General features: G+C 36.4%; 3 protein-coding genes across 9 annotated transcripts; 2 read left to right on the forward strand and 1 right to left on the reverse strand.

Annotated features, from left to right (window-relative positions):
- Window positions 1-125: 125 nt before the first annotated feature.
- On the forward strand, window positions 126-10,985 carry LOC110835752 (phosphoribosyl pyrophosphate synthase-associated protein 2). Of its 5 annotated transcripts, none has more exons than XR_015536758.1 (9): window positions 127-251; window positions 686-787; window positions 2,061-2,180; window positions 2,746-2,855; window positions 3,818-3,996; window positions 4,470-4,745; window positions 5,672-5,818; window positions 7,368-7,582; window positions 10,222-10,985. XR_015536758.1 is itself a non-coding variant. In XM_022076287.2 (9 exons), the coding sequence occupies exons 2-8, from the start codon at window positions 711-713 to the stop codon at window positions 7,524-7,526; spliced, it is 1,068 nt and encodes a 355-aa protein (XP_021931979.1). In that variant the 5' UTR covers window positions 127-251; window positions 686-710; the 3' UTR covers window positions 7,527-7,558; window positions 10,222-10,985. The 5 variants fall into 5 exon arrangements, 4 of the variants coding, with proteins under 4 accessions (XP_087210893.1, XP_021931979.1, XP_087210891.1 ...); XM_022076287.2 differs by having other exon boundaries at window positions 7,368-7,558; XM_087354765.1 differs by lacking the exon at window positions 10,222-10,985 and having other exon boundaries at window positions 7,368-9,181.
- Window positions 10,778-15,144, reverse strand: LOC110835750 (uncharacterized). 2 transcript variants are annotated; one of them, XM_022076283.2, is made up of 6 exons: window positions 14,998-15,144; window positions 13,484-14,421; window positions 12,802-12,989; window positions 12,416-12,546; window positions 11,565-11,677; window positions 10,778-11,281 (listed from the first exon to the last, which is right to left on the reverse strand). In XM_022076283.2, exons 2-6 carry the CDS (start codon window positions 14,335-14,337, stop codon window positions 11,161-11,163), a joined length of 1,407 nt encoding a protein of 468 aa, XP_021931975.1. In that variant the 5' UTR covers window positions 14,338-14,421; window positions 14,998-15,144; the 3' UTR covers window positions 10,778-11,160. The 2 variants fall into 2 exon arrangements, with proteins under 2 accessions (XP_021931975.1, XP_021931977.1); XM_022076285.2 differs by lacking the exon at window positions 14,998-15,144 and adding an exon at window positions 14,515-14,933.
- A 12-nt stretch (window positions 15,145-15,156) lies between these two features.
- Window positions 15,157-23,620, forward strand: Dnaaf5 (Dynein axonemal assembly factor 5). Of its 2 annotated transcripts, XM_022076280.2 has the most exons (11): window positions 15,157-15,848; window positions 16,002-16,185; window positions 16,493-16,638; window positions 17,734-17,966; window positions 18,870-19,079; window positions 19,437-19,587; window positions 19,858-20,019; window positions 20,941-21,120; window positions 21,707-22,003; window positions 22,172-22,363; window positions 23,262-23,620. In XM_022076280.2, exons 1-11 carry the CDS (start codon window positions 15,254-15,256, stop codon window positions 23,393-23,395), a joined length of 2,484 nt encoding a protein of 827 aa, XP_021931972.1. In that variant the 5' UTR covers window positions 15,157-15,253; the 3' UTR covers window positions 23,396-23,620. The 2 variants fall into 2 exon arrangements, with proteins under 2 accessions (XP_021931972.1, XP_021931973.1); XM_022076281.2 differs by lacking the exon at window positions 21,707-22,003.
- Window positions 23,621-23,812: the final 192 nt, after the last annotated feature.

The following is a 23,812-nucleotide window of genomic DNA, read 5'->3' on the forward strand; positions in this document are numbered from 1 at the left end:
GCCTTTTAACGCTTTGTGTGAACTATATTAGAATTGTATAAAATTCGCCCTGATCCACAGTGCATATAGTTTGCTTTGAGTACTATATTATTTTCTAAGTATCTTTGCAACAGGTAATGACCTTTCGTGGTATCACAGTTAATACGTGTTATTATCTATGGTATAAACCAAATACTGCGGGTGACGTCAAAGACTCATTGGGGGAGGTGGAGGATAAAGCAGGAGGAGAAGTATAATATTTAAAGTGAAAGGTAAGGAACTAATGGGAGACATTATGTGATTGTTTTCACTCATTTTTGTGATAATAGAAATATTGTTCTACATCCAGAAACTACTCTCTAAAATTTGCATGACTGATGTTTTTGCTGGCCTGAATAAATGGATCAAAGCCAATAAACCGACGTTAATTTTACATTTGTAATAGAAGAAAGTATTGTATTTTTCCTGAGACATGTTTTACATCCTCGGTTTAGGCCTATGAAGGACATGTTGAATGTAAATAAATTGCGTTCCACTCTTATTTATTGTTAACAGTAAGGAACACTGCGAATAATTTATTACACCGGTTGTTTTAGTTATATAACCAGCTGTTGTCAATTTGCTTGTCATATCACATTGCCTTTGGCCGATATTGTTGTTCTAGAAAATATGTTGCCTTTGGATTTGTTTTTTATAACATTCACAGATTTCATACCAAGACAGTGCAAAACATGGATGTCCAGTCGTCAAGTGATATAATGATAATTGGAGGAAACTCTCACCCAGAACTTGTAGCTTTGATCGCTAGGTAAGCTGCCCTACAATTCTCAGTAGAATGAAATATATTGTACGCCAGTCAGGAAGTAAAACATACTGGGTTGGATAAAATTGTGTGGATTCCGACCTTGTGCAAGTCATCTAATGTTATAGGAGCAATTGTATAATATAGAGCTTATTTACCTGTAATAAACAATAGTGGTAATTTCACAATAGATGCAGCTTATGTTTTTTACATTTAATACAGCAGCATTTATGGACATGTTTTAGAACTCAAGTCTCCAAAATGAAGGTTATTGGTACCAGAACAGACCATTGTGATGGTAATTGAAGTCATATGTCATAAAATTTGTGCTCAGCATTAAATCCAAGTGTCAGTTTGGCCATGTGTTTTGTAGCGATAGAAATTGATCTCGCTCAAGATACCCAAGACTCTCGTCACAGAGCCTGAAATGCCTGAGAACATCCTGAGAGTAGAATTCTGTTGTACTCTATTTTGTGGCCACATTTAAAGACTGTATACCGATTTATTTTTGAATTGAAAACTGATTGTTGAGAGGACAACATTAATTCAGATGGCCTTGACTTTGATTCGAAAACTGATTAATAAATGCAGTGTGCAGCCTACATATATTTTGAACTCTTTCTTTACATACTAGTTTTTAAGTAATGTCAATAATAAAAGATAATGTTAATTATCCACTTTGAAACTTTAGTTTTTAAGTGTACATATAATGTATTCTTAATTTCTTCTTCTTCAGTACCTGAGACCTGCATGCTAGGCAGTGCATGCAAATATGAAGTTCTCAAATTTGTTCAAGAGAGATCCAACCATGGAAATCAAACCAATCAAAAGAGTCTTGGTTCTATTCACCCGACACTAGTGTTTTGCCCACCAATAACTCATGAATTATTTGACAGATTTATATGAAACATAATATGAATATAATTCCCTTGGAGGCCACCCCATCTATGTACGTTTTAATTTCATTAGTATTGACATGGTGTCTAAGTTCTGAGGTGGAAGCGCCACAAAAAGTGGGGTCCTGTAATTTGGACTGGTAATAAAACTTAGATCATGAAATTTTATATCTGCTAATTTACAGTTATTGCTACCCTCAAATGTTTGAAAGACTATTTGAATTGCAAGTCCCAAGTTCTCTGCTTGCTGAGAAATTTATTATATGAACATGTTGTACTTCATGGTCTCATGCTGTTTTATAACTTTCTTGTGTGTATAAGAGATAATTTTGAGGTATGAAATGATTTAATACTTGTAGTATGATTTTTCTTTTCTTTTTTAGTCGTCTGGGTGTGAAAAGCGGTGGTTGTGCTGTTTACCACAAGACAAACCGTGAAACCATGGTCGAGATTGGAGACTCAGTACGAGGAAAGGATATCTATATAATCCAGACGGGAACAAAGTATGTTATGACATAAAATGAAGAAGCTTTATACCAATTACTGATACATGAACATGCTTACTTTTTTCATGTAAAGTAACAGAAACTTTTAAAATTTACAACATAAGTTTCATTCCTAATTAATGATCCTAAACACATTGTTAGTAAGTTTATTCATAATGACAATTTTAATGAAAATTTTGCTTTAACAAACATGAATCTCTTTCTTTCTGTTTTTATTTCTCATTAACATAATATCACATTGTTTTAATTATTCTTAGCCATTATGTATCAGCCAGACAGAAGTGATAGGCAAAAGATACAGCCACATTCCCTCAAAAAAGGACTAGCTTCAAACCTCCTTCTGTTTTCTTTATTTTTTTCTAGAACTTTACAGTAACTAATTAGATGGATACTGAACCCGAAGGTTCATCACCGAACCAACCAAAGCCTTCCACCAGTCCCTGTCCTGGGCCAACAAAATCCATTCTCCTTCAATTCCTATCCTATAGATCACACCTGATATTATCCACCCATCTACGTCTAGGTAGAACTTTACAGCGAACATTTTTACTTTGTTACACAGAGATGTGAACAATAACATAATGGAGTTGCTGATTATGGCATATGCATGCAAGACATCTTCAGCCAAGAGCATCGTTGGGGTGATTCCATATCTCCCATACAGTAAACAATGTAAGTAGCATTAAGTGCAAAACTGAGGAAAATCATGAGGATGGCTGTTCTTTGAGAATGTGTCTGATATATTTATTGTTACATTTAAATTCAGTTACTGTGTGTTCTTTCCATAAAGTGCAATGAATGAGTGGGATGGTCATTTATGCCTATTAATATTTATGAAATCCAAGTAAAATAATTGAATCCTCTTTCCAGTGCAGTATCCCTGTGTTACATCAGTGCCAATGTTACAAATCATTTCAGCAACAGGCTGACCAGCATTAAGAATAGACTACCTTTTACTTTTGGTGCCACCAGGCAAAATTTCAGTTAATTTCTTGCTGTGATGCATTTATATTTGTTGTTTCATAGTATAGTGGAAATGAGCTATAGTTTATACATCTGGATGTAAGCCTTTTATTTCCTTTAAAATAAATTAGGGACTATAAGGATTCTCACACTCTCCCACTTTCTTACATAAATAGAACGGTGCATCACATTAGTTTTAAACACTTGTAAGTTCTTTTTCTGTCTTTCTTTGCTGTAGCCCTGAAGAGAAGTTAAGTTTGCATAGGTAAAAAATTAATAATGCTGATTCTGTGTTGGTTGTGCTGGTCTAGGAGCATTTGCTCCATTGGCTGCGCTCTTCATCTGTAAATGGAGAAGGGATAATGTGTATGCAATAAATTGTATGGGCAAATGATGTATTTCCACTTCATTATATAAGAGCACAGTGATAGTAAAGTAGTATGGCCAGTTTTAATTCATGGGTACATACTGGCTGTGCATTTACATCATCTACACTACTGGGAGGCCTAAATTAACCTGCTGTGCATTGCAGTATTCTTTTCTTAACTGTGAACAGGCTGTAGAAACATGTTAAATGTGTGAGCTGGGTGGAACTGTGTCACTGGTTTTCATTACTACAGACTTGATTATTTAAAGAGTAAGGCTTTTGGTGAGACTCTTGTCATATGCAGGCAAGATGAGGAAACGTGGCTGTATTGTGAGCAAGCTGCTTGCTAAGATGATGTGCAAGTCGGGTCTCACCCACGTCATCACAATGGACCTGCACCAGAAGGAGATCCAGGGATTCTTTGACTGTCCTGTAGACAACTTGAGGGCCTCGCCCTTTTTGCTGCAGTACATCCAGGAGTGTGTAAGTGATATGTTTCTTACTGATCTCTCTACACAAAGGAGACTAACTGAATGTCACAGTTGGGTTGTTTGTACATCTATTTCATATTTGGGAGGTCATGGGTTTTATCATCATACTCAAGATTTACTGTGGTTTCTTCAGTACATCTGGGCATGTGCTGAAATAATACCTTAAATAAGCCACATCTGTTTCCTTCCATTTTGCTCCCAGTTCATCTTCCCATTTAACCTATGCAGTTCAGAAGGTGTCATCATTTACTGACCTCGTAGTTAAATGCAAGAATTATCATTATCTGATTATTGTATGTTATGTTTCATTTGTAAATTTTTCTGCTTTACAAATCAGTACAAGTTTATTCTCTGTGAAATACCATTGAGGAGATGTTTACAGCAAATCTTGGAAGTTCAGTTCCTATATTGTCCATTGTCTTTCCACTCTGAAGGTTCTGATGTAGTAATTTTGATGCGTTACAGATCCCTGATTATCGCAACGCTGTGATTGTGGCCCGGAACCCTGGCTCAGCTAAGAAGGCAACTTCATATGCTGAGAGACTACGCCTAGGAATTGCAGTTATCCATGGTGAACAGAAAGAAGCTGAGTCAGACATGGTGGATGGTCGATATTCTCCTCCAACTCTGTCACGCTCTCGCACAATGGACGTGAGTGTAGGTGTTCCTGTCCATCCAGCCAAGGAGAAGCCTCCAATCAATGTCGTTGGTGATGTAGGAGGGAGAATTGCTATCATGGTTGTAAGTTGAACATTCTTGTTTTGTGATTTATGTGTGAAAAAAAGTTCTCTGTCTCTAGTATATCAGCATGACAGCATATAAGGGGCATGGTCATAAAACTATGTATTCATGCTGATTTTCACAGTCAAAGGATTGCCACTGTTCCATTTTTTTGGGTACTGAAACCAGCTATCCAAATGGGTTTTATGGCTTTCCTGACCCTGCAGGCAAGTGCTGGAATAGCAATTAAAAATATGCACAATCCTGTATGAGAGTTGAGGTTCTTACAGTGATCAAGACGTTGATGTTGGTCTTTACGACTGTAACGCTATTCGATATTTTGAATAACTTCTTTATATGATTCTTGTGGTTACCTGTGAACAGTTAGTTATTTGGTACTGAATGTGTGTGTTCTGTTATTGGCATATGTCAGCACCACATTGACAAAACTGTGCTCCCAAACTACTACTGGCATATGTCATTCAGACCTTGAATACACAGTTGTGTTGTGAATAACTAATTTATTTCTTACTTTGTCAACATCTAGGCCTTCGAATCCTCTTCTGCATGAACGTACAGGTCCTTCTTCATGTCAGCAAAATTTTGTCATTTTGGCCTTAGGAATATACTGTGAAATGTGTAGAGAAGACCAACAAGTATAAAAAGACACAGAAGAAAGAGAACAAAAGAGAAATATTTGTTAACACATTTCATATCGGTGCCGCGATTTTACCGTTAACTTACTCAACTTCTTAAACATTTATGTCTTCCTTAGTTCTTGCATCTGAAAGGGCTACCATTACTGATTTCACACTAGATATGCATTTTTATAGTTTTTTAACATATTAATTGTTCTTCCCTTGTGATATTAAAAATAAAAGACTTAGGATAAGTAATTGTCAGTGATGGGATTGGTTCAGTATAGTAACAAGGATGTGTTCCTTCAGGATGATATGGTGGATGATGTACAGTCATTTGTGGCAGCTGCTGAAGTTCTCAAGGAGCGAGGTGCTTACAAGATCTATGTGCTTGCGACGCATGGCCTCTTGTCTTCTGATGCCCCTCGTCTCATTGAGGACTCTCCAATTGATGAGGCAATTTACCTTGTATTATTATATCTTATTATAGAACTATAGAATAGTAAGAGAAACATATTGTTGGATTCTGCTTCTTTATAGGTGTCAATGGTAAGCTTTTAGGATTTCAGTGATCAACCTTCAATTCCATAATATGGTTTTATGTTGTTCTGGAAAACTATTCAGCTAAAGGAATGCCCTGTACTTTTTTATTAGTACTTCAAACACACATTATAATTCGTGAGATTTGAAGTTCTCACGTTGATCTTTGCAATGTAGTACCATTATCTTTTTTTTGAGGTGGATACTGAAATTTTTTAAGTATTATTTAGGTGTGCTTTGGTTTCAGACAGTTAGTCGAGGAACTTACTTCATCTGGGTGTGTGTTAACATTATAATAAGATATTATGAGCTGCTTTATCATAATTGAGTATTCTGGAATCAGCTGTACAGTTTGTTTGCATTTGTTGGATCTAGCCCCCCCCCCTTCCCCCCAGAGTCTTTAAATCTGGGACATGTATATATTATCCAGGTATTGTCCTTTGCTTCTTTATGAAGCTCCTCATGCCCATTGATGAATAAAGGAGTGCTAACTTTTGAGTGTCAACAGAACATATTAAATTGTTGATGCAGTGGAAACAGTATGAACACTGAGGGCTGTAATGGCTTACAGAAATGTGAGGAACAGTCAGAAAGTTGTGAAGTGATTCACTGAATCTTCAGTAAGGCTAATACATCTTTGTATAAGTCATAAATTATTCTTCTGCATGTAAACTTACTTTGTGACCAGATATGCAGTTCTCTTCCTTTTTAACAATATGTGTAGAGGTATTCTTTAGCTTGAAAGCAGTGACTGCCTTGTGAGCGTCAGCTGCAGTTTTCATCTCCTGAACTTTTCAAGTTCCATACAGCTTTATATGGGACAGTGAATACCATCAGATTCAGGGTCTGAATCTTCTGAGTTCATGGAGTTTGGACATTCATGGTATGGTTTAGAGTTAAGCATTTTGATTTGGTTTGAAGTTCATGTACAATCGGCAGATTACCGTTACTGCGCGATACAGAGAACAGTTTAGTAATGTGTAAAAGAGATGTCTCACTGAGACATAAGTATTTTAAGATGAGCTGCAAAAATTTGTCACTTGGGTAAAATGATCAGTCTTAAGTATTTCCAACTAATTCTGAATTTATTGAAAACCCATCACATTTAATTCAAAACTTTCAGGTAGTTTGCGACATGAAACATGCAGGCAGACACGATCTTCCCCTTTTTAGATGCCCATTTAATGTTTATTGGACACATGTCATGGCTTACGGGCAGTCTATCTGGCCATGCTCGCCAAACTGTACAATCAGAGGTCTGACTGGCAGCCCTGTAGTACAGAGATTTAGCCTTTGCAGGTCTACACTGCCATAATTTTGGTCTTTTAAACTGTAGGTATAGAAATTCATTTGTAATTTAAATGGAATTGTAAGGTTAAATCTTCTACTTTTGTATGATAATAGTGAATATTGTAAGTGAGAAAGATACAGCTTCTTCTAGTACAGCTGTGTTTGTTGGTTTCAGGTGGTTGTAACAAACACAATCCCTCATGAGCTACAAAAGATGCAGTGCCACAAAATAAAGACTGTGGACATCAGTATCCTCCTCTCAGAAGCCATTCGCCGCATACACAACAAAGAGTCTATGTCGTACCTGTTTAAGAATGTCACTTTAGAAGACTAGGAAGTGATTTCTGCCAGGAATCTCACCAAACAGTTAAGCCACTTCTCTGTGCAAATGTGTACATTTACAGTGACTTTTGATGTAGCTTGGTATCTTTTGTATGTCTGATTGTTAAAATGTCAGTATGATAATTTGTTTAGACATTATCCATTATCTGTTATTTGAGATTCTACTAATATGAAGTTATAAATTTAAAAAGTCCCCAATTTTTATATTGGTGTAATTTTTAATAGTTTATAGGATCTCTTAATACTTGATTTTTATATCAGTGGAATTTAAAATAACAGACAGTGGGTAATTTTCAAACAGAATATGATGATAATACTAATACATGTACAGTCCAGAGACCAGGAGAAAATCCCTGCTAGGAATTTGATATACACGCGTGCGCAAGATTTCGCGGTGAGTGACGACCCATCCTAAAAGCATTCGTTCCACAACCACTGAACGAACAACAGACAACAGACTTTCATGTGTTTTAATGGGTACAGCTTTAAGATTACCTCACAGCGGCACAGTGATTTAATCTAGAATATTATCGCAACACCCACAGAACACATTAGAGGTGCACTCACTACACGCTACTCTTAACTGCTTGATGTTTTCAGTCTGTGTAGTAGCGTAAAACTCTGACATATCACACTCCCCACCAATAGCAGCCCTCTAGTCCACCAGGCAGTAAACATTCCCCCCCGCACCGCACCAGAAACGACTTCCCCCAGCAGGGCATTTCTCGTGATCTGTGGACAGTACCATTGTCGCAAAACGTTAATGAAAAGTTTTAGCATAATATTTTTGGAAGTAAGAACTTGTATGTGTGAAAATGATATATCTTGAGTCAGTATGATGGTTCTGAGTATTACATTATGGTTGTGTACAGTCTGAGAAACTAAAATATTGTGTGCAACCACTTAAAACATCAGAATTCCCTATACCTCTCTCAGTTAAAGGACTTTGTTCTTTCTGTTGCTCAGAATTGGACCACGAGCTGGTAGTTTGGCCTGTAACTTCAAGAGACACTTGCTGTGTGTACCAGACAATCGTAATCAGTACAGTGAATGAATGAAATAATGCATTGTTTTATAAGTAGTTAATGCTCTATTAATGTGGCCTGTCATGGTGTTTCCTGTAAACCAAGAAGTGGTGGTCCTCCAGCTTCAGGGTTGGGTTGGGGGCCAATAGCTCCTCACTGTGGAAAAGGTAGCATGTTTTGAAATTTTGCACAGGATCTTGGACTTGAACTCTTTTGCACAATAACGTTTCGGAAACTAGTCTCTATCACTGTCCAGTGATGGAGACTAGCACTATCTGACAGACCTAACTGAGTAGGTTACTCTCCCCTGAAGGTGGCAGCAGTTCCAGTTTCCGAAACGTTTCTTCTTTTAAACAAGGATGATGGAAAAAGTCCAGACAGAGTTACCTGTTGTTTCATTTAATTGTATGTAAATTTTAGCAGAATAGGTGAAGTTTGTGTTCAGAAATTACCAAAAGCTCTCTGAATGAAATGGTCTGTGTGTAATTTTTAAGCCATAAAATAAGGTGCTAAAGTGTGAAGTTAGAACTCTGGCCAAGATAAGCATTCCTGAATGTCAAAAATTGAACCAAAGGCACACATGTAGTTTGCTATTTGATTTAAATATATCACTCTTAAATTATTTCAAGTACCATTGATCTATCCTGAAGTGAAGTTTTGTTGTTACTGTGTACAAAAATACAGCATGTGCCGTTCGTTATTTTACGATCACTTCAGAGCAGTGACCGAGAGCTTCGACTCAAAGTTAGCTGGTGTGGGGAACCCCTTAGTCCGACAACTCGGGAGGCACTTGTGCCGAACAAGAGTTGACAGAGGTCACCCAAGGGGGACTGATGTTCAGCAGGCCAGCTGAGGCTGTCCCTGAAAAGACGGCCAAGTCGGCATGAGTGGTCTGACTACTCGGCTACCCTGACTGAGGTTTTCCGTGCTTTCCTCAGTTGTAAGGCAAATGCCCCCCCCAATCACGGAGGCCTTCAGCTGAAGTGATTCCTCCCCCCCAGGTTGCAGAGGCCTTCAGCCGAAGTGGCCCCACCCTTTCTGGGTTCAAACCCCAGAGAACCAACCAACCAAAATCCTCTGCACAAAGGACATGTTGCCTGATGGGATAACCTCTCATCAGCAGAATAGTCAAGGTTTTTCGCTACAATATCCTCATTAGCGTAAGCAAATTCCCGCTTTAGTTTCAAGGCTCTGTTTACCATTTCCAGCAATGTGTTTCGTACGCAGGAATGGTGGTACGTAGCAAGGGACAATGTCTTGTGCTTGTGCAGGACTCTGCCCTTAATTTGGTTTTTGGTTGGTTGGTTATTTTACTTGACTGCTTCAATAAATAAAACAGTGGTGTGAATATTTTGTGTAGAAATTACTGTGTCAGTTACATTCAATCTGGATGTTGAAACTGTTCCAAATGCTTCACCTAACTCTCAGTTATGGTGATTGTACATTTTAAAGATCAGACTTTATTATGTTCAAAATGCTTTGAAAGGAAGCCTCTGGCAACTTGTCCCAGTTTTCCCATCTTTGATCATACCAGCCTTTTCACATTTAAAGATGTGACAGTCTTAATTAATATTAAGAATATGTTTGGGTCAAGACAGAATACTAGAATTATGTTTGCAATGGTTCAATCATTCCAGTGAGTATTGGATGCTCTTTCCTCAGAGTTAAAATGACTGGAGCATGAAGCTGACCATTACCTTCATCAGTGCCAAGATCTGGATCTGGAATGCTAAAGCTTTATCTGTACATTCCTTGTGCCTTTGTGGCACAGGAAGTGATATAGATGAGTTACACAAGGACAAAAGCAGGATTCCTTTTAACGGATCAAGAATGCAGATGTCAAATATATGAAGAATGGAGTGACCAAGTGAGCGAACATAAACAGAAGACACGTGAGCAGAGTGCTTACAGGCGGATGGAGAACGGTATTGCCTATTGACTTATGGGACACTATAGAACTGTCAGTGGATGATGGTGTAGCAAAAACTCTTAAGTTCAGTGTCTGGACAACCTACAAATTGCATTAGTCTTCTGCGTTTGCATATGCAAGTGATCCAAATTTGTTTATTCATGAAGTTCACTTTCCTCTGTCACATCATCATATTTTCTTTTTTACAACTGTTCCATATTCATATTACTGACTTATCCAGATGAACTAAGCACATGGTTATTTTGTAACACTATTCCAAATAAGCTATGTTAATATGGGAACACAAAATTGATCTTTATGTTTTATTGCAGATTTTTAAAGGTACACAGTAAATTTCAATTGCAACACATCATTGTGTGCTATAGTCACTTCTGTCCACATCACCATACAAACTTAAATGTGAAAGTGGTAACATGTTTCATCATCAGTGTGCCATCCATCATCAGACCATCAATTACATATTTAAATATGAATAAATTACTTCATATACCACTGAGACACTTGTCTATGCTATATATATATATTGCAAAGCACTCAGTAAGTAAAATCGCAGAGTTACCAGCATAACTGCTGTGAATATAAAGCCATTGGAACATTGTGTGGTACATCTGAAAGACTGTCTTCGGTGTTTAGTGTGACCCAAAATTAAGTACTGTTGTCCAAGTAATATCTTAGTCTTCCTCTATGTTGTCTGTTTCAGACATAAGAACATCAGACCTGAGATCCCAGCACATGAATCCTTCCAAGAAAACCACTGTCATCTTCCCACGCTCCACACTGATTCCTGTCAACCTGCAGACATTGCAATGAGCTTGGGGTAACATCAAAGCAACAAGAATTAAGTGACAGTTACAACTGGAACATACAGGTATATTAATCTGTTTTTAAGCAGTATTACATTCATATTGTGGTCTTATGGGTTATGACACAATGTAATTATGTGGGTGGTTGCCAATGTTTTGGCAGAACATGCTACCTCTCTAACACCGACAGCATTTTCACAGTCAGAATAATTAGCCTTTTATTAGTATTACAATGAGAAGCTGTATGTAATCATTGACATATGTGCTCTTACTTGCTTGCCTCTGGAAGGAGGTATTTCCGCACCTGTTTCCACTTGCCTGTTGTTATGTTTGCTGTGGCTAGTTCTACATGTGTCAGAGTAGTAACTGCTGCAAATAGAAAACCCTAAAACAAAAGAAATGCCTTCTGCATTTCCATGAACACTATTTCAATACAGGCAGAGAATGAGCACAGACCACAGAGAGGACAAAATCATGCTTAAACTGTGTTAAGCAAGTGCTCTTACGAAAAAAAAAAAAAAAAAAAGGACGTTATGACAGAATGACAAAATTACAAAATGATAATTTGTACTCTTTGCCAAATATGGTTAGTGTGATTAAATTATCCTTTATCAGGTGTGTGTTGCAGTAGTATATTGCCCAATAGTATGGCAGTTTTAAATCTCCTGTTAACATACAATTAAGGTTATGGATGAGATGCATCATTCATGAAGCAAATATTGAGATAATGAGAAATCCACACATTTTAGTCATAATACCTCAGAACAAGATAACATTGGACACCTACACATACGTTAGAGGAAAATATTAAACTTTATCTTAAACATACAAGTTATGAAGATGTGGACTGAATTGAACTGTCCAATTGTAGGACTTCGTGAAACATAGCAGATGTCTGGGGTTTCATAAAAACAGAACTGACCAGCTCAATAACTGTCAGCTCTTCACAAAAGACCCTGCACCACAGAGTTATTTGATCCTCTCTTACTATCTTGACATCTGCATATCAAATCTTCATTCCATCCACCATTCTCTTCACTGTCTTAAATTATATTGTGTTCTAATGCTTGTAGTTGATGCATCAGTGTTAAATCAGCAGCATTAATTGGTCTGTGTATTGTACCTGGTCCTCATCAGCCCACTGCAGCCTCACATCCTTCCTTGGACACTGGATTATTTTAACGAGTACGCCAGTACAGTGGTTCCACAGAAATATTTGTGAGGTACTCTCCCCAATGACAATTGCTCTGCAGTCTGGATGATAAGAACCAAAGGTTTAAACATAACTGTCACATCATGCAAGTCCCATTTATTTCTATAAAACTTTTTTTTATGCATTGCAGTATTGGATTGATTATCTTCTGGCTTAGTCCAGCATTCCAAAACAGTATGAATACTCAAGTGATGGATGAAGTGTGACACAGAAACATATATTGCTTAATGAGATGCCTGTTTAAAAATTTTAGCTGAATGGTTCGAAGTCACAGTTTACTTTTTGTTCTATCTCACCTTTAAGGAAATGAAGTGAATTTACAGTTCCTGTCACTGGAACCAGCTCTGTAGATTTCAGAATCAACTGTGATTCACTGTCAATGATAAACTTCACAATTTTTGTGCTTATGGCATCATCACAATGTGACCAGCTAACAACTAGTGAAAACTCTGGAAGGATGCAGAACTGTATATTCTTGATATACCTTGAGAATTAAATTATAAATATTACAGTCAAATTCCCATTAGGTTAGTGACAAACAGATGGAAAGCCACACAGCTGTAACTCCTGCAGGAAGAATTAAAGTAGTGATATCAGTGAGACTTAACAAGGCACATTTTATTTTCAGTGGAAAACTACCTCTGCCATATGTCAATTAGCATGCTAATACCCTTTAACACAAGAAAAGTTTTATATACATCTTCCAAACAATCCAGTTGCCTTCCATTTTCAGATACCTGTTTCTAAACGAGTTTAAAAAATATTTTTAATAACAATGATTAATGAAAATTATACTGTAAAATATGGGAGTCCCAACTTTATCAGAAAACTTCAACATTGCTATAAATCATCTGTTCTAAAAAAAAATATAACTAGTTTGATTTTTAACCTGTGTTGACACCTGAGTAGGTAACACTGACTGAATGGGCAGGTATTCTGCAGCTATCAGAGCATGCCAGTGGATTGAGTTTTTCTTACCCATGCAGACGTTTCAGTTCCAAGCAGCAAAACCTGAATCTAGCTTGTATTATTTTGAAGCTGTACATCACACATATCAGTGCAGTCTGCTCTTTTTCATAAGATGTCCACAGTTCCATGCACATAAGCATTTTTTCATTGCTGATGTTGATCCTGCTGTTCTGAAATCCTGTTGAGATTCCACCAACAAAATGTTGGCGAGGCAGCGACCCAAGGTGTAGCCATTGCGACTTTCTTTCAACAAAGCTCCAGAAACTGATTTGCAACTCCTGAACTAAAACAAGGAAATGGTCTTCAACAAATGCTGTTATGACTTTATCATCTACTGTACATGAAGGGAATGTTACAAAGGCATATCTTTGCTTCTCCTTATAAACAACTGTCTCTTCTGCATCTGGAAATGTGCCAATATCTGTGTTGGTAAGGTCTTCAGAATTTGCCATATTACTTTGAAGAGTCAGTCCATCTGCATGTAAACTTTTTGAAACTTTATGCAGCACATTATCGCTTAATGCCAATGTAATTTGCTTAAAATTGTTTCTCTTTGACCTAGCTTTTACCAATAAACCTTTCATCCTTCTTGCCATAAACTTGGTTTGTGGTTTAGCAGATCTCTTCAGAACACAGTTTTTTTGCAATAATATCGGTGACCCACTGTTATTATCATTGGCAATCAATTTGTTGGGAGTTGACGACGTGGATATTTCAGTGCAGTCTGCTCCCATAGTTAGTGCTAAGTTATTGTTACTGATGTAGCTGTGCTTGAGTGATGAATTTTTTTCTTCCAAAAGAGAGAAATCTTGTGATAATTTGTGTTCACATATAACTGCTGGAAATGCATCCTGTTCTTCCATGCTTATGTTATTCTGTGTAACTTCAAGTTTGTTAGCAATGTGTCATATGATTGCTTGCTAAAATAACATTTGCAACAGCATCCTCTGAAACAGCAACAGTGCAATTCAAATTATGTTAATTTAAAATGGATAAACAATCCTCATCACGTTTTCAAACAAAGCTGGAATTAGACTTACTAGCTTCAACAACAGATATTCCTAGACTATGTGGAAAATTATCAGTGATTCAACTTGTATGATCTGATGAATTTTGAGCAAATTTTGCTTTCTTCTCAGTCGGTTTTACTTGTTTCTTTTGAGTATGTTTTTTTAACTTGTGTTGATGTAATGCTAATTCCTTATTCATTAATTGTAATGTTCTTTAGCTGAAATGTAGTACAAGTCTTGTTTGGTTCACTAATACAACCCACAAAACGTTATATTATTTCCACACAAATAGTGTGACAGAAGTGAAACAATGTCAATTTTTGATACGATCTGCTGGAGGCTTCTAAGTAATACCTTGTCTAATGCTTTAGCTTAGTCATATGGGAATTATTACCAACACAAATATCCTCAAAACATGGTTATGTTAGGTAAAATATGTTAAAAGCTATATCATCTTGCGACAAATAAAAATATATAATTCAAGAATAATGGGTTTTAGATTAAATGTACTACCTTATTAGGTTCTGCTGTCATAACTAACACGCAGTCACAGGAAATTCGTTAAATTAAAAATGTTGTCATGTTCAACTTAAATCTGGTGGTAAATGTCAACGTTACACGGATCACCTACAGTACGGTTACTACAATACAAGGCAGTGTTTCGTAGTTAATTCGTTCTACGTAGCGATCCATGGTATGATTATTTACAAATGGCGGAGTGTTAAGAAGTGATGGTGTTTAAAAATCAAATGTAATCTGTAATTTAAAAATGACAGATGTACTAATTATGAAATATTGTGGTGCTCTCCAAATTCAAGATAAGCAGAAGAAGAAGAGAGCTATTGAAAACTTGTCTAAATTTTTACATGAACATGATTCAGAATTAGAAGTGACTGAAAAGATTCAGATATACAAGAATATTTTACGCTGTTTTAATGATAAAGCCGAGGCATGTAGAGAGTTTGCGGTAAAGATAATAACTGACATTACATCTTTTCTTCATCAAGAAGACGATTATTTAATATATCTTATGCCAGCCTTGTTACAACGGCTTGGTGGGCAGGAAAGAATTGAGTCCTCCGAAGAAGTACGTTTGTTGAAAGTTTCTTTGCTACACTGTGTAATTAATAAATATCGTCCGACATTACTGTCATCTTACGTAAATGACATTATCCAGATATTAGTAAATACATTAGTGGATCCATATCCAAAAATTAAGAAAGAGAGCTGTGAATGTTCAGCAGATCTTGCAGAAACTATTCCCAGACACTTCTATACTTATTCCCAGTCACTCATAGTACCTATATTACAGAGTGTCACTCACCAACACTACAGAATCAGGATTGTTGCTATCACTGCAATTGGTAAGTTTGTAAGGATTAAATCAAAAACATTTATAGTATCTACAACATATTTGAAGGCCAAAGATGTGTTTGCATGTTTAGTATGGAACAGATTTTGTGCTTTATTTTTATTTTTTTATTTTTTGTAGCAAGTCATGTACTAATTTTTTACAGGCAAGGTTGTTCGGTATGGCAACAACAAGTCTGTCGATACTGTTATTGGCCCTCTTGCAGAGCGTTTGTTTGATCAAATCCAAGCTGTGCGTCAAGCTGTGGTACAAGTTATTGGAATTTGGCTAGTGCAATTGCCAGACCGCTATTCCTACTTTCACAGACTTTTGCCATTGATTCTTACAAGGTGAGGTGACTCAACATTGGTATAGACATACAGATATAAAAATTAACAACCCTGCTTAATTTGTACACATTTTCACGATCACATGTTGAAGTAAAAGTGCCGGTTTTAGTAGGCAAGTCATATTACATTTTCTTTAGGTTTATGAATATATAATGAAGTATTGAATACATTTTTGTTAATAGGAATTATAGTAATTATGTACACACATTTTGATTTTTTGTTGACCATTGTCCTTTATATATGTGAAAAAGATTTATTGTTTTCAGTTTAATATGCTGTATCTTGCAAATATGTGTAACTGTTTCAGTTTGACTGATGAAATTCCAGATCTGAAAACAGAGGCTCTGAAATTATGGGATGAGGTGGGGAAAGTTTATATGCAAGAAAATGAGAATGAATTTAAGGATCAGGTGGATTTCCTAATAGATGATCCAGTTCATTATCCTCCTTTTGGTATGTTTCACAAATCAGACATATGGTAGAAAGAAGAATTTTTTAATTCACATAATTTGATATTAATAAAATAACTTTGTTGTTTTAGTGAGGCAGTCATATGTTGAGAATATATGTGGAAGTGAAATAATGAATTGTGTAATAAATAACAGAGGATGGGGTTCTGGGAGAGGAGAGAGATAATTTCTTCCTGTGGAACATAAATTATTAACATATTGAAACTTATTTTTAAGAATTTGTTCTATAATTGTTCCCTTGTTAATGCCAAAATTCAGTGATGTCTGATATTTTGGAAGTTTATTTTATGGTTGGCAAATGGTTGTCATGATACTTTATTGGCAGAGATGTTTGTAGTGATACTGTATTGACAGAGAATACATTTGACATTAATAGAAGAATTTACTAAATATTAGTATATAAGTGGGGTTTCAGAAATGTGGATGCAGAAAGCCAGCCTTGTTTTTCAGTAATAGTATGAAGCTGCAAAGGATGGCACTTTAAAATATTGGAAAGGCAATGTTGAATTTTATATGTGATAACTATGAGTATGATTCCATTTTGACTGCACAATGTATTAATTTGAAAAAATGTTGACATACTCTGTATGGTAAAGTGAACAACAGAATTCAGTGTAAGTAGTCAGTTCTTGTTTTAACAGCTGTTTTCCTCGAATTTCTGGTATCAGATTTCCGTTGAGTTTTTATTTATGAAAAATATGTTGGTATTATGGACCATTAATGAATAGCAGCTATATCTCCTCCCCCCAAGTGCCTACATGGCACATATGGGGACAGCTTTACTTTTCTTTACTTTGTTATGAACTATTGCATGCCACCAGAGAGAGACCATCTTTGTATATGTATGTGTGTATGCATTTGCTGCTGTTATTTATTAAAATTTAAAGATTTCATAAGCCCATCTTATCATAATAGAAGTTACCTGCAGTCAGCAGTGCAGATAAAGCTGACAGGGGTGTTTTAGAAGTGTTTGTCAGGTTCTCAGGTAACATTAGATGTTAGTGCTATTGATATATCCTCAGAACAATTAAGCATTTACCTCAAGTACATCTTCTTAATATGTATTTTGAAATTTTAGAAACAAGACCAAATATAGGTTGCCGTACATTGGTGAATCGACATCTATGCAAGATTGTGCCAGCCTTGGTTCGGGAACTGGATGATTGGCTCATGGATATCCGACTCAAGGCCTCACAGTTGTTATATTCACTGATTCTGAATGCTGAAGTGTATATAACTCTTCATCTGGAGAAGATCCTGGATGGAATGTATCGGGCAAGCAACGATGAGGATGTGAGAGTTGTGAATAATGTAAGTTTTTAGTACAATCTTCTGATGTCAGTATGTGAAGAAAATTACATGTGATGTAGATTTGGTAAGCTTGTTAGCATTGATCTTGAAATAATGGTTAATGAAAGTTTTCAAAAAAAATTTACAATTAAATGGTGAAGATAATGACTTTATTGTATGTAAGATATGAGGTTTTCACAGCGGTGAGTATGAAGATTTCTGTCTTCTGGTCGATGTCAGCCAACGTTTCAGAGGTCATACTGCCTCCGTCATCAGGGCGATGAATATGAATACTTTATTGTATTCTGTAAAATGGTGCTTATAGCACAATAACATATGCTGTGTCATTAACCTGTCTGACACAGTTTGTGTGTGATGTAGCTTGCTGTGTGTTACACTAGTGTGCTGCTAAATCATTGACCCCGGAATTAAGTCCAGCCAGTAGCCTTATAATACAAGGATTTTAAATTCTTATTTCCATATGATAAAGGTTAATACTCAGCATCTGGAAGACATCTTGGTTGCATGAATAATAACCCTTTCATTGTCAGTGAAGAAATATTATGTAATTTGCCTCTGCATTTCAGATTTTAGAGATCCCTGTATTTGTAAATATGTTACTTTGTGCCAACAGAAGCACATTCTGTATGTAAGACATATTTTATATAATGTGTGAATTACTTGTATCATGATCCACTTTTTAGGAAATTGATTAAACTTGATTTCAGCCCCTAAGATCTTTAAGTGTAGACCACCAAGTACTGAATTTAATTGAATTCTTTTAGTCATTCGGGTGAAGAAGCAGGTGGACTGATGGTAAGGTACACTCTTCTCACTCTACAAACTGTATATAGTGTTCTGTGATAGAATGTCAATGAGTCATGGCTAACGCTACAAAACTATGCATTTATTACATGTTTGCAGGTTGAGAAAGCTGCAGAGTTGATTGGGTATTTTGTTCCTCCTGACACTTACTGTAAACTTGTGTTGCCTACAATGGAAGACTCAGCTACTGCAGGCCAGCTCCGTGTATTTGCAGCCATTTTGAAAGGAAGTGATAGATCCACACTGAAAGAGAAGTTAACAGATATAGGCAACTTCTTGAAAAGTGCAGAGATTTGCTGGAGCAAAGAGGTGGATGTCACATAAGAGATTATGTATCTTTGGCCTTCATTGTTAATAACAGTATATCAGCATGCTATTAAGATAGTTTTGCTTATGTCATGCCTGTGATACTTATTTAAGGTAACATTGATTCATATCTCCATCTTCATACCCAATTTTTCTAAGGTCTATATATCCCTAGAGGCAACCGAAGATTCATTTTTTATCTCTCACATATAGGATACTTACAATTTATAATTTTTCTTTCATGAGTGTTATAATGAAGACTTTTTCCTCTGAAGCACTTTGATGAGGTTGTTAGAAACAGCTGTGTTGCATTTAGATTCCATGTGATCTGTGTTTGAACAGTTTTATCGTGTTTTCCAGACTGCATATCAAATACAGCTGCTCAGCTGTTGCTCAAATCTGATGGTGGTATGTGAACAGGACTGTAAAATGATTGGTTACCAGTTGTTTGTGGTCATAATCTCTGTATTGGGACTTGCTACAGAGGAGTTTGTCACCAAGGAAGCTCTAGGTATTTTTGAACAACTTTTTCCTGCAAGGCTATATAAGTGGAAGAAATGAGCATCATATAATTTCTTGAATATTTAATCTCAAGTGTGCTTTTGTTTCTGCTTGAGTGAGTTATAATATAGATTCTTATAACTGTGAGGTGTTTGAAAGTGGGATGTTTGTATCTGAGAGAGTTACTTACTTAAGTCATTACCATCTTTCAATTTATTTTAATTATTATCTGATATGTACAGTGCTCTAAGCCTCACACTTACGGGTATTTTTGTTGCAGGGTGCTTCCACATGTTGCAGTCAGTTGAGACTTGTACTTCTCTTCAAAATCTGTTCGAGAAATATCTTCAGCCAGTGCTGCAGGAGTTTCAGGTGTCTGCAGACTCCTGGTCCTTGTGCAGTCCAGAGAGGTTTATATTTGAAGCTCTACTAATTTATGCAGGTACACACATAAAATTATCTGCTTTTATGAAATCAGGTTCATTGTCATGTTTACAGATGCTTCAGTTTCATAATGGTAAACAAACTGCTGTAGGCCCTGTGTTGTTTAAACTATGAAAAATGCTAAAATAATATATCTAAAGAGTTTTTATGCCATAAGAACTGTGTTTGCATAATCGGACACTAGTTATATCAAACATTTAATAGACTCTTTAGCATCTAAGTAGGATTTAAGTTTTTCATGGTGGTGAGTCCAAAGATGGCTATAGCACAATGTAGTGTGGTAAACTTCTACCAGACTACACAGCACTATAACCCAGAAGACAGCCATCTTCATATTAGCAACTGTTACAGCACCCTAATACTGTGGCAGATGGATAAGACATTTAGTATGCATAATTAAAAAACATCAGATTGTACAACATTTTGTAATTATGATCTCAAGGGATCTAGGTATAAATCAGAGGATAATGCTGAAATTGATCTTAACCTGTTGTACAGGAATAAAGGATTTAAGTCTCTGAATTAATGAGATAGTGGGTTAGTGGTATGCTGCTGTCACACATTGTTAGCTGACCCTCCATGAGCCATGAGTCATGGCTGAAAAAGTTATTGTAATAATGTAAGTCTTGGTTTAGGGTACTGAAAGTTTGCAGTGATATTGATGAATATTTGAGGTCTATAAGAAGATGTAATTTGTAGACCAGCTGAATAGCCCTGAGGATTAGAGCAGAGATGGCTCTCGAAACGTTGGCACAGGATATGGTGTATTCACCATTCAGGCACCTGACATGGCTTGTAGCCCGAGAGTCTTTGATCAGCTGAATAGCTGTCACCTGCTGTTATAAGATACTGTACCATGGGCTTAAACTCCATTTTAGTGTCTGTCTTCATTGTAATATAACAGTAAACTGTTTTCCAGGTTCTGCAATTAGACTGCATCTACAAATCATCAGTGAAATTCTTGTGACATGCCTAAAGCCTGAGAAGGATCCTGAAGTTAGGCTGAAGATGTTTATCATTTTGTCTAGTAATGTTGTTGCCACAGAAGAGCTAAAATGTGCCCATGACTCAGGACCTTTCCTGATCAAATTAGTGAAAGGTACGTGCTCATGTTTGAATTAGAAAACATGATAGATGGATAGCTAGCCTTCTAGTATTTTCTTCTATACAAAATTATAAAAATATGACATAATATTGTGTTCTGTGATGAAGAATATGAAAGTATCTAAATGCTTTCATTAGACAGAACAAGAAAATCTCATTCATTATCAAAACTGTGTATCTTTTTCCAGTTACTTTATGGACTGAGCTCTCCTTATTCTGAAACAGATGTATAGTTTTACACCCTCTTATACTTGGCAGTAACTCTCAGTTTTTCATTCTAGTACAGTCACTGCTATTATCAAGTTGCCTTAGTGGTGTGTGTGTGTGTGTGTGTGTATATATTTATATATAAACACACACACACACGCTCCCTGAATTATTACATTTCAAATTCATAGAAGTGTCTCAAATAGGATTCAAACTTGAATGTCAAACACTTCTGTTTAAAAAATTAATTTTAACTGAAGTGTGTCTGTGAGAATGAATTAAAAGATGAAATAAACACCCAGTGTATTACATTGCATATGCATTACCCCCACACTCATTCTTTCTGTCTGTATATTCTGTTTCATTCTCTGCAGATGTAATCATACCAAACCTGGTGTGGCGGGCTGGTCGGACATCAGAAGCTATACGAACTGCTGCTGTCTCATGCCTTTATTCAGCCTTCAAACATTCTATAGACTCCTCATCACCATTTGCAGACCCCACTGTTATAAGCATAGTGACAGAGCCTCTGGTAACCTTGTTACTGACACTTGTAGAGGATTCCTCCAAGAAGACACGTATCATTGCCTGCCAGTCTCTGTGTCGGATGATTAGATTGTTGCGAATCACTGGCCTCTATACTGCAGATTTAGTACACCATGTTTATCCTGGTAATTTACCTTGTAAATGTTAGTCTTCTAGGTTGTAATGCCCTGTAGATATCAGTGTTTTGAGGAAGGAGGCAGTATGTTCCTCCAAAATGTTAATATCTACCTGCAAGTCAACATGGGTGTACAACTGAGTGATGTGTGTTCGTTACTCATTTTTTAATATTTCAGTGGTGCTGAAACGTTTAGACGATGTAAGTGATGATGTTCGTGTGGCTGCAGTTGCAACTCTCGTGAAGTTATTCAAGCCCTTGCCAGCTGACTACTGCATGGAGATATCATTTGGACACCTGGATGCACTGTTCAGCACCATGTTAATACACCTGGATGATCCTGACCTTGGCTTTCAGCATACTATGCTTGGTATGCAGCTACAGCTGACGTGTAGTATGAAGCATCATCACAATTTTACTCCACACAGCCTTTGAGATGGTTTTATCTGACAGATTCTGGATCATTGAAATCTCAACTTTGGGCCTGGCCCCTATACCACATGTCATACCTCATTTTTTACATTTTATGTTTTAATTGTTAATTTCTTCTCTGTGCTTAATTATTAATCATTACTTTTCTTTGTTTGTTTTCTTACTTTCATGCTTTTTACATTTTGATGTGTGACTATGTATTATTTATTTCTTTGATCATTTCTCTTCTTATCTTCTCATCTCTTATATTAACACTTTCATTAATGTAACTTATTATTAGCTGTATCTTTTTTCACTTTGAGTCCATAATTTGAAACGCATGTTAATATGTACCTTGAATGGTCAGTGTTAGCCAGGATTGATTCTTGAGCCAATAAAACAGCAGTGGGTTTTCTGATGACCAATACCCTCTGTATCATATAATAATAGTGTACAGATGTAATTATGTTTATTTAAAATATCAAAATTAATTCCTTTATGTGATATTAAAATCAAATAGATGTAGTTACCCACACTGAAATCTGCTGTTAAATATTATGCATGTTCTTCTTATGTTCTGAGGCTTGTAATATGGCCTTCCCCCCCCCCCCCCCCCCCCCCCCATTTTGGAAGGATGCCATAAATGACTATAAGACTCCATTAAAAGAGAGAGAGGATCAAAAGCAGTAATGGAAATGAAGAATGTCACTAAGGGTATAATAATGATTCTTCAGACTGCGGTAAAAAAGTATGTGCTTGTATATGCTGAAATGCTCACTAGAGTTTTGTGATCAGCACTGCTGCTCAGGTGACATATGTTACTTGTTTGCCCAACATTGCATTGTTTTCCTTTACAGATGCCCTGAAGGAGATAGGTGAGGTGAATCCCAAAATTCTGCTGGAGAAAGTTGGCATTTGTACAGTTAAATTCTGCAATGCAGAAGGTTGCAGGGAGTTGACAGGGTATATTGAGAGGCTGCTGGACAACTAGTTCCATTCAGTGAACGAGTCTTGCGATTCAGTGATAATTACATAAAGGAAAGTATGTCTATAAATATCTCGCATATCAAGTTTGCCACTGAAGCAGTGTTTCTTATCTCTGCATTTTCATATGACTTCCTTAATAACATTTTTAAGATACAAGTTGTAGAACAATGATTACAAAGGAAACCTAATAAAATTATTTTGCAGGATTTGTCCTAGCAGATCATATAGAGATATGAGTATTATTTATTCATTTTTGTAGATGTGAAGGGGCTTAAATGTTTTATAGAAAAGGAAACAATTGAATTTAAAGTTAGAAACCATTGAATGAATAACAAAATCATACATATTTCTGCTGTACTTTTAAAACAGAAGGATACATATTCTAAAGCAAGTGAAAATATGGAGCAGTTTTATCTGCATT

This window comes from Zootermopsis nevadensis, unplaced genomic scaffold (assembly GCF_977971745.1).
Source record: "Zootermopsis nevadensis isolate Lab colony 2312 unplaced genomic scaffold, Znev_1.0 Znev_ptg000024l, whole genome shotgun sequence".
Classification (NCBI taxonomy): Eukaryota; Metazoa; Arthropoda; class Insecta; order Blattodea; family Termopsidae; genus Zootermopsis; species Zootermopsis nevadensis.

Bases quoted from the DNA above. Each gene is read 5' to 3' on its own strand.
- Dnaaf5 (XM_022076280.2), top strand. From the start codon at position 15,254: ATGACAGATGTACTAATTATGAAATATTGTGGTGCTCTCCAAATTCAA. The intron at 22,004-22,171 runs GTAATTTACCTT...TTAATATTTCAG, and splicing joins AGTACACCATGTTTATCCTG to TGGTGCTGAAACGTTTAGAC. The intron at 22,364-23,261 runs GTATGCAGCTAC...TTTCCTTTACAG, and splicing joins CTTTCAGCATACTATGCTTG to ATGCCCTGAAGGAGATAGGT.
- LOC110835752 (XM_022076287.2), top strand. From the start codon at position 711: ATGGATGTCCAGTCGTCAAGTGATATAATGATAATTGGAGGAAACTCT. The intron at 4,746-5,671 runs GTAAGTTGAACA...GTGTTCCTTCAG, and splicing joins GGAGAATTGCTATCATGGTT to GATGATATGGTGGATGATGT. The intron at 5,819-7,367 runs GCAATTTACCTT...TGTTGGTTTCAG, and splicing joins AGGACTCTCCAATTGATGAG to GTGGTTGTAACAAACACAAT.
- LOC110835750 (XM_022076283.2), bottom strand. From the start codon at position 14,337: ATGGAAGAACAGGATGCATTTCCAGCAGTTATATGTGAACACAAATTA. The intron at 12,990-13,483 runs GTAAGAAAAACT...TTAATTCTCAAG, and splicing joins GAACTGAAACGTCTGCATGG to GTATATCAAGAATATACAGT. The intron at 12,547-12,801 runs GTGAGATAGAAC...CTTATCATCCAG, and splicing joins TTCACTTCATTTCCTTAAAG to ACTGCAGAGCAATTGTCATT.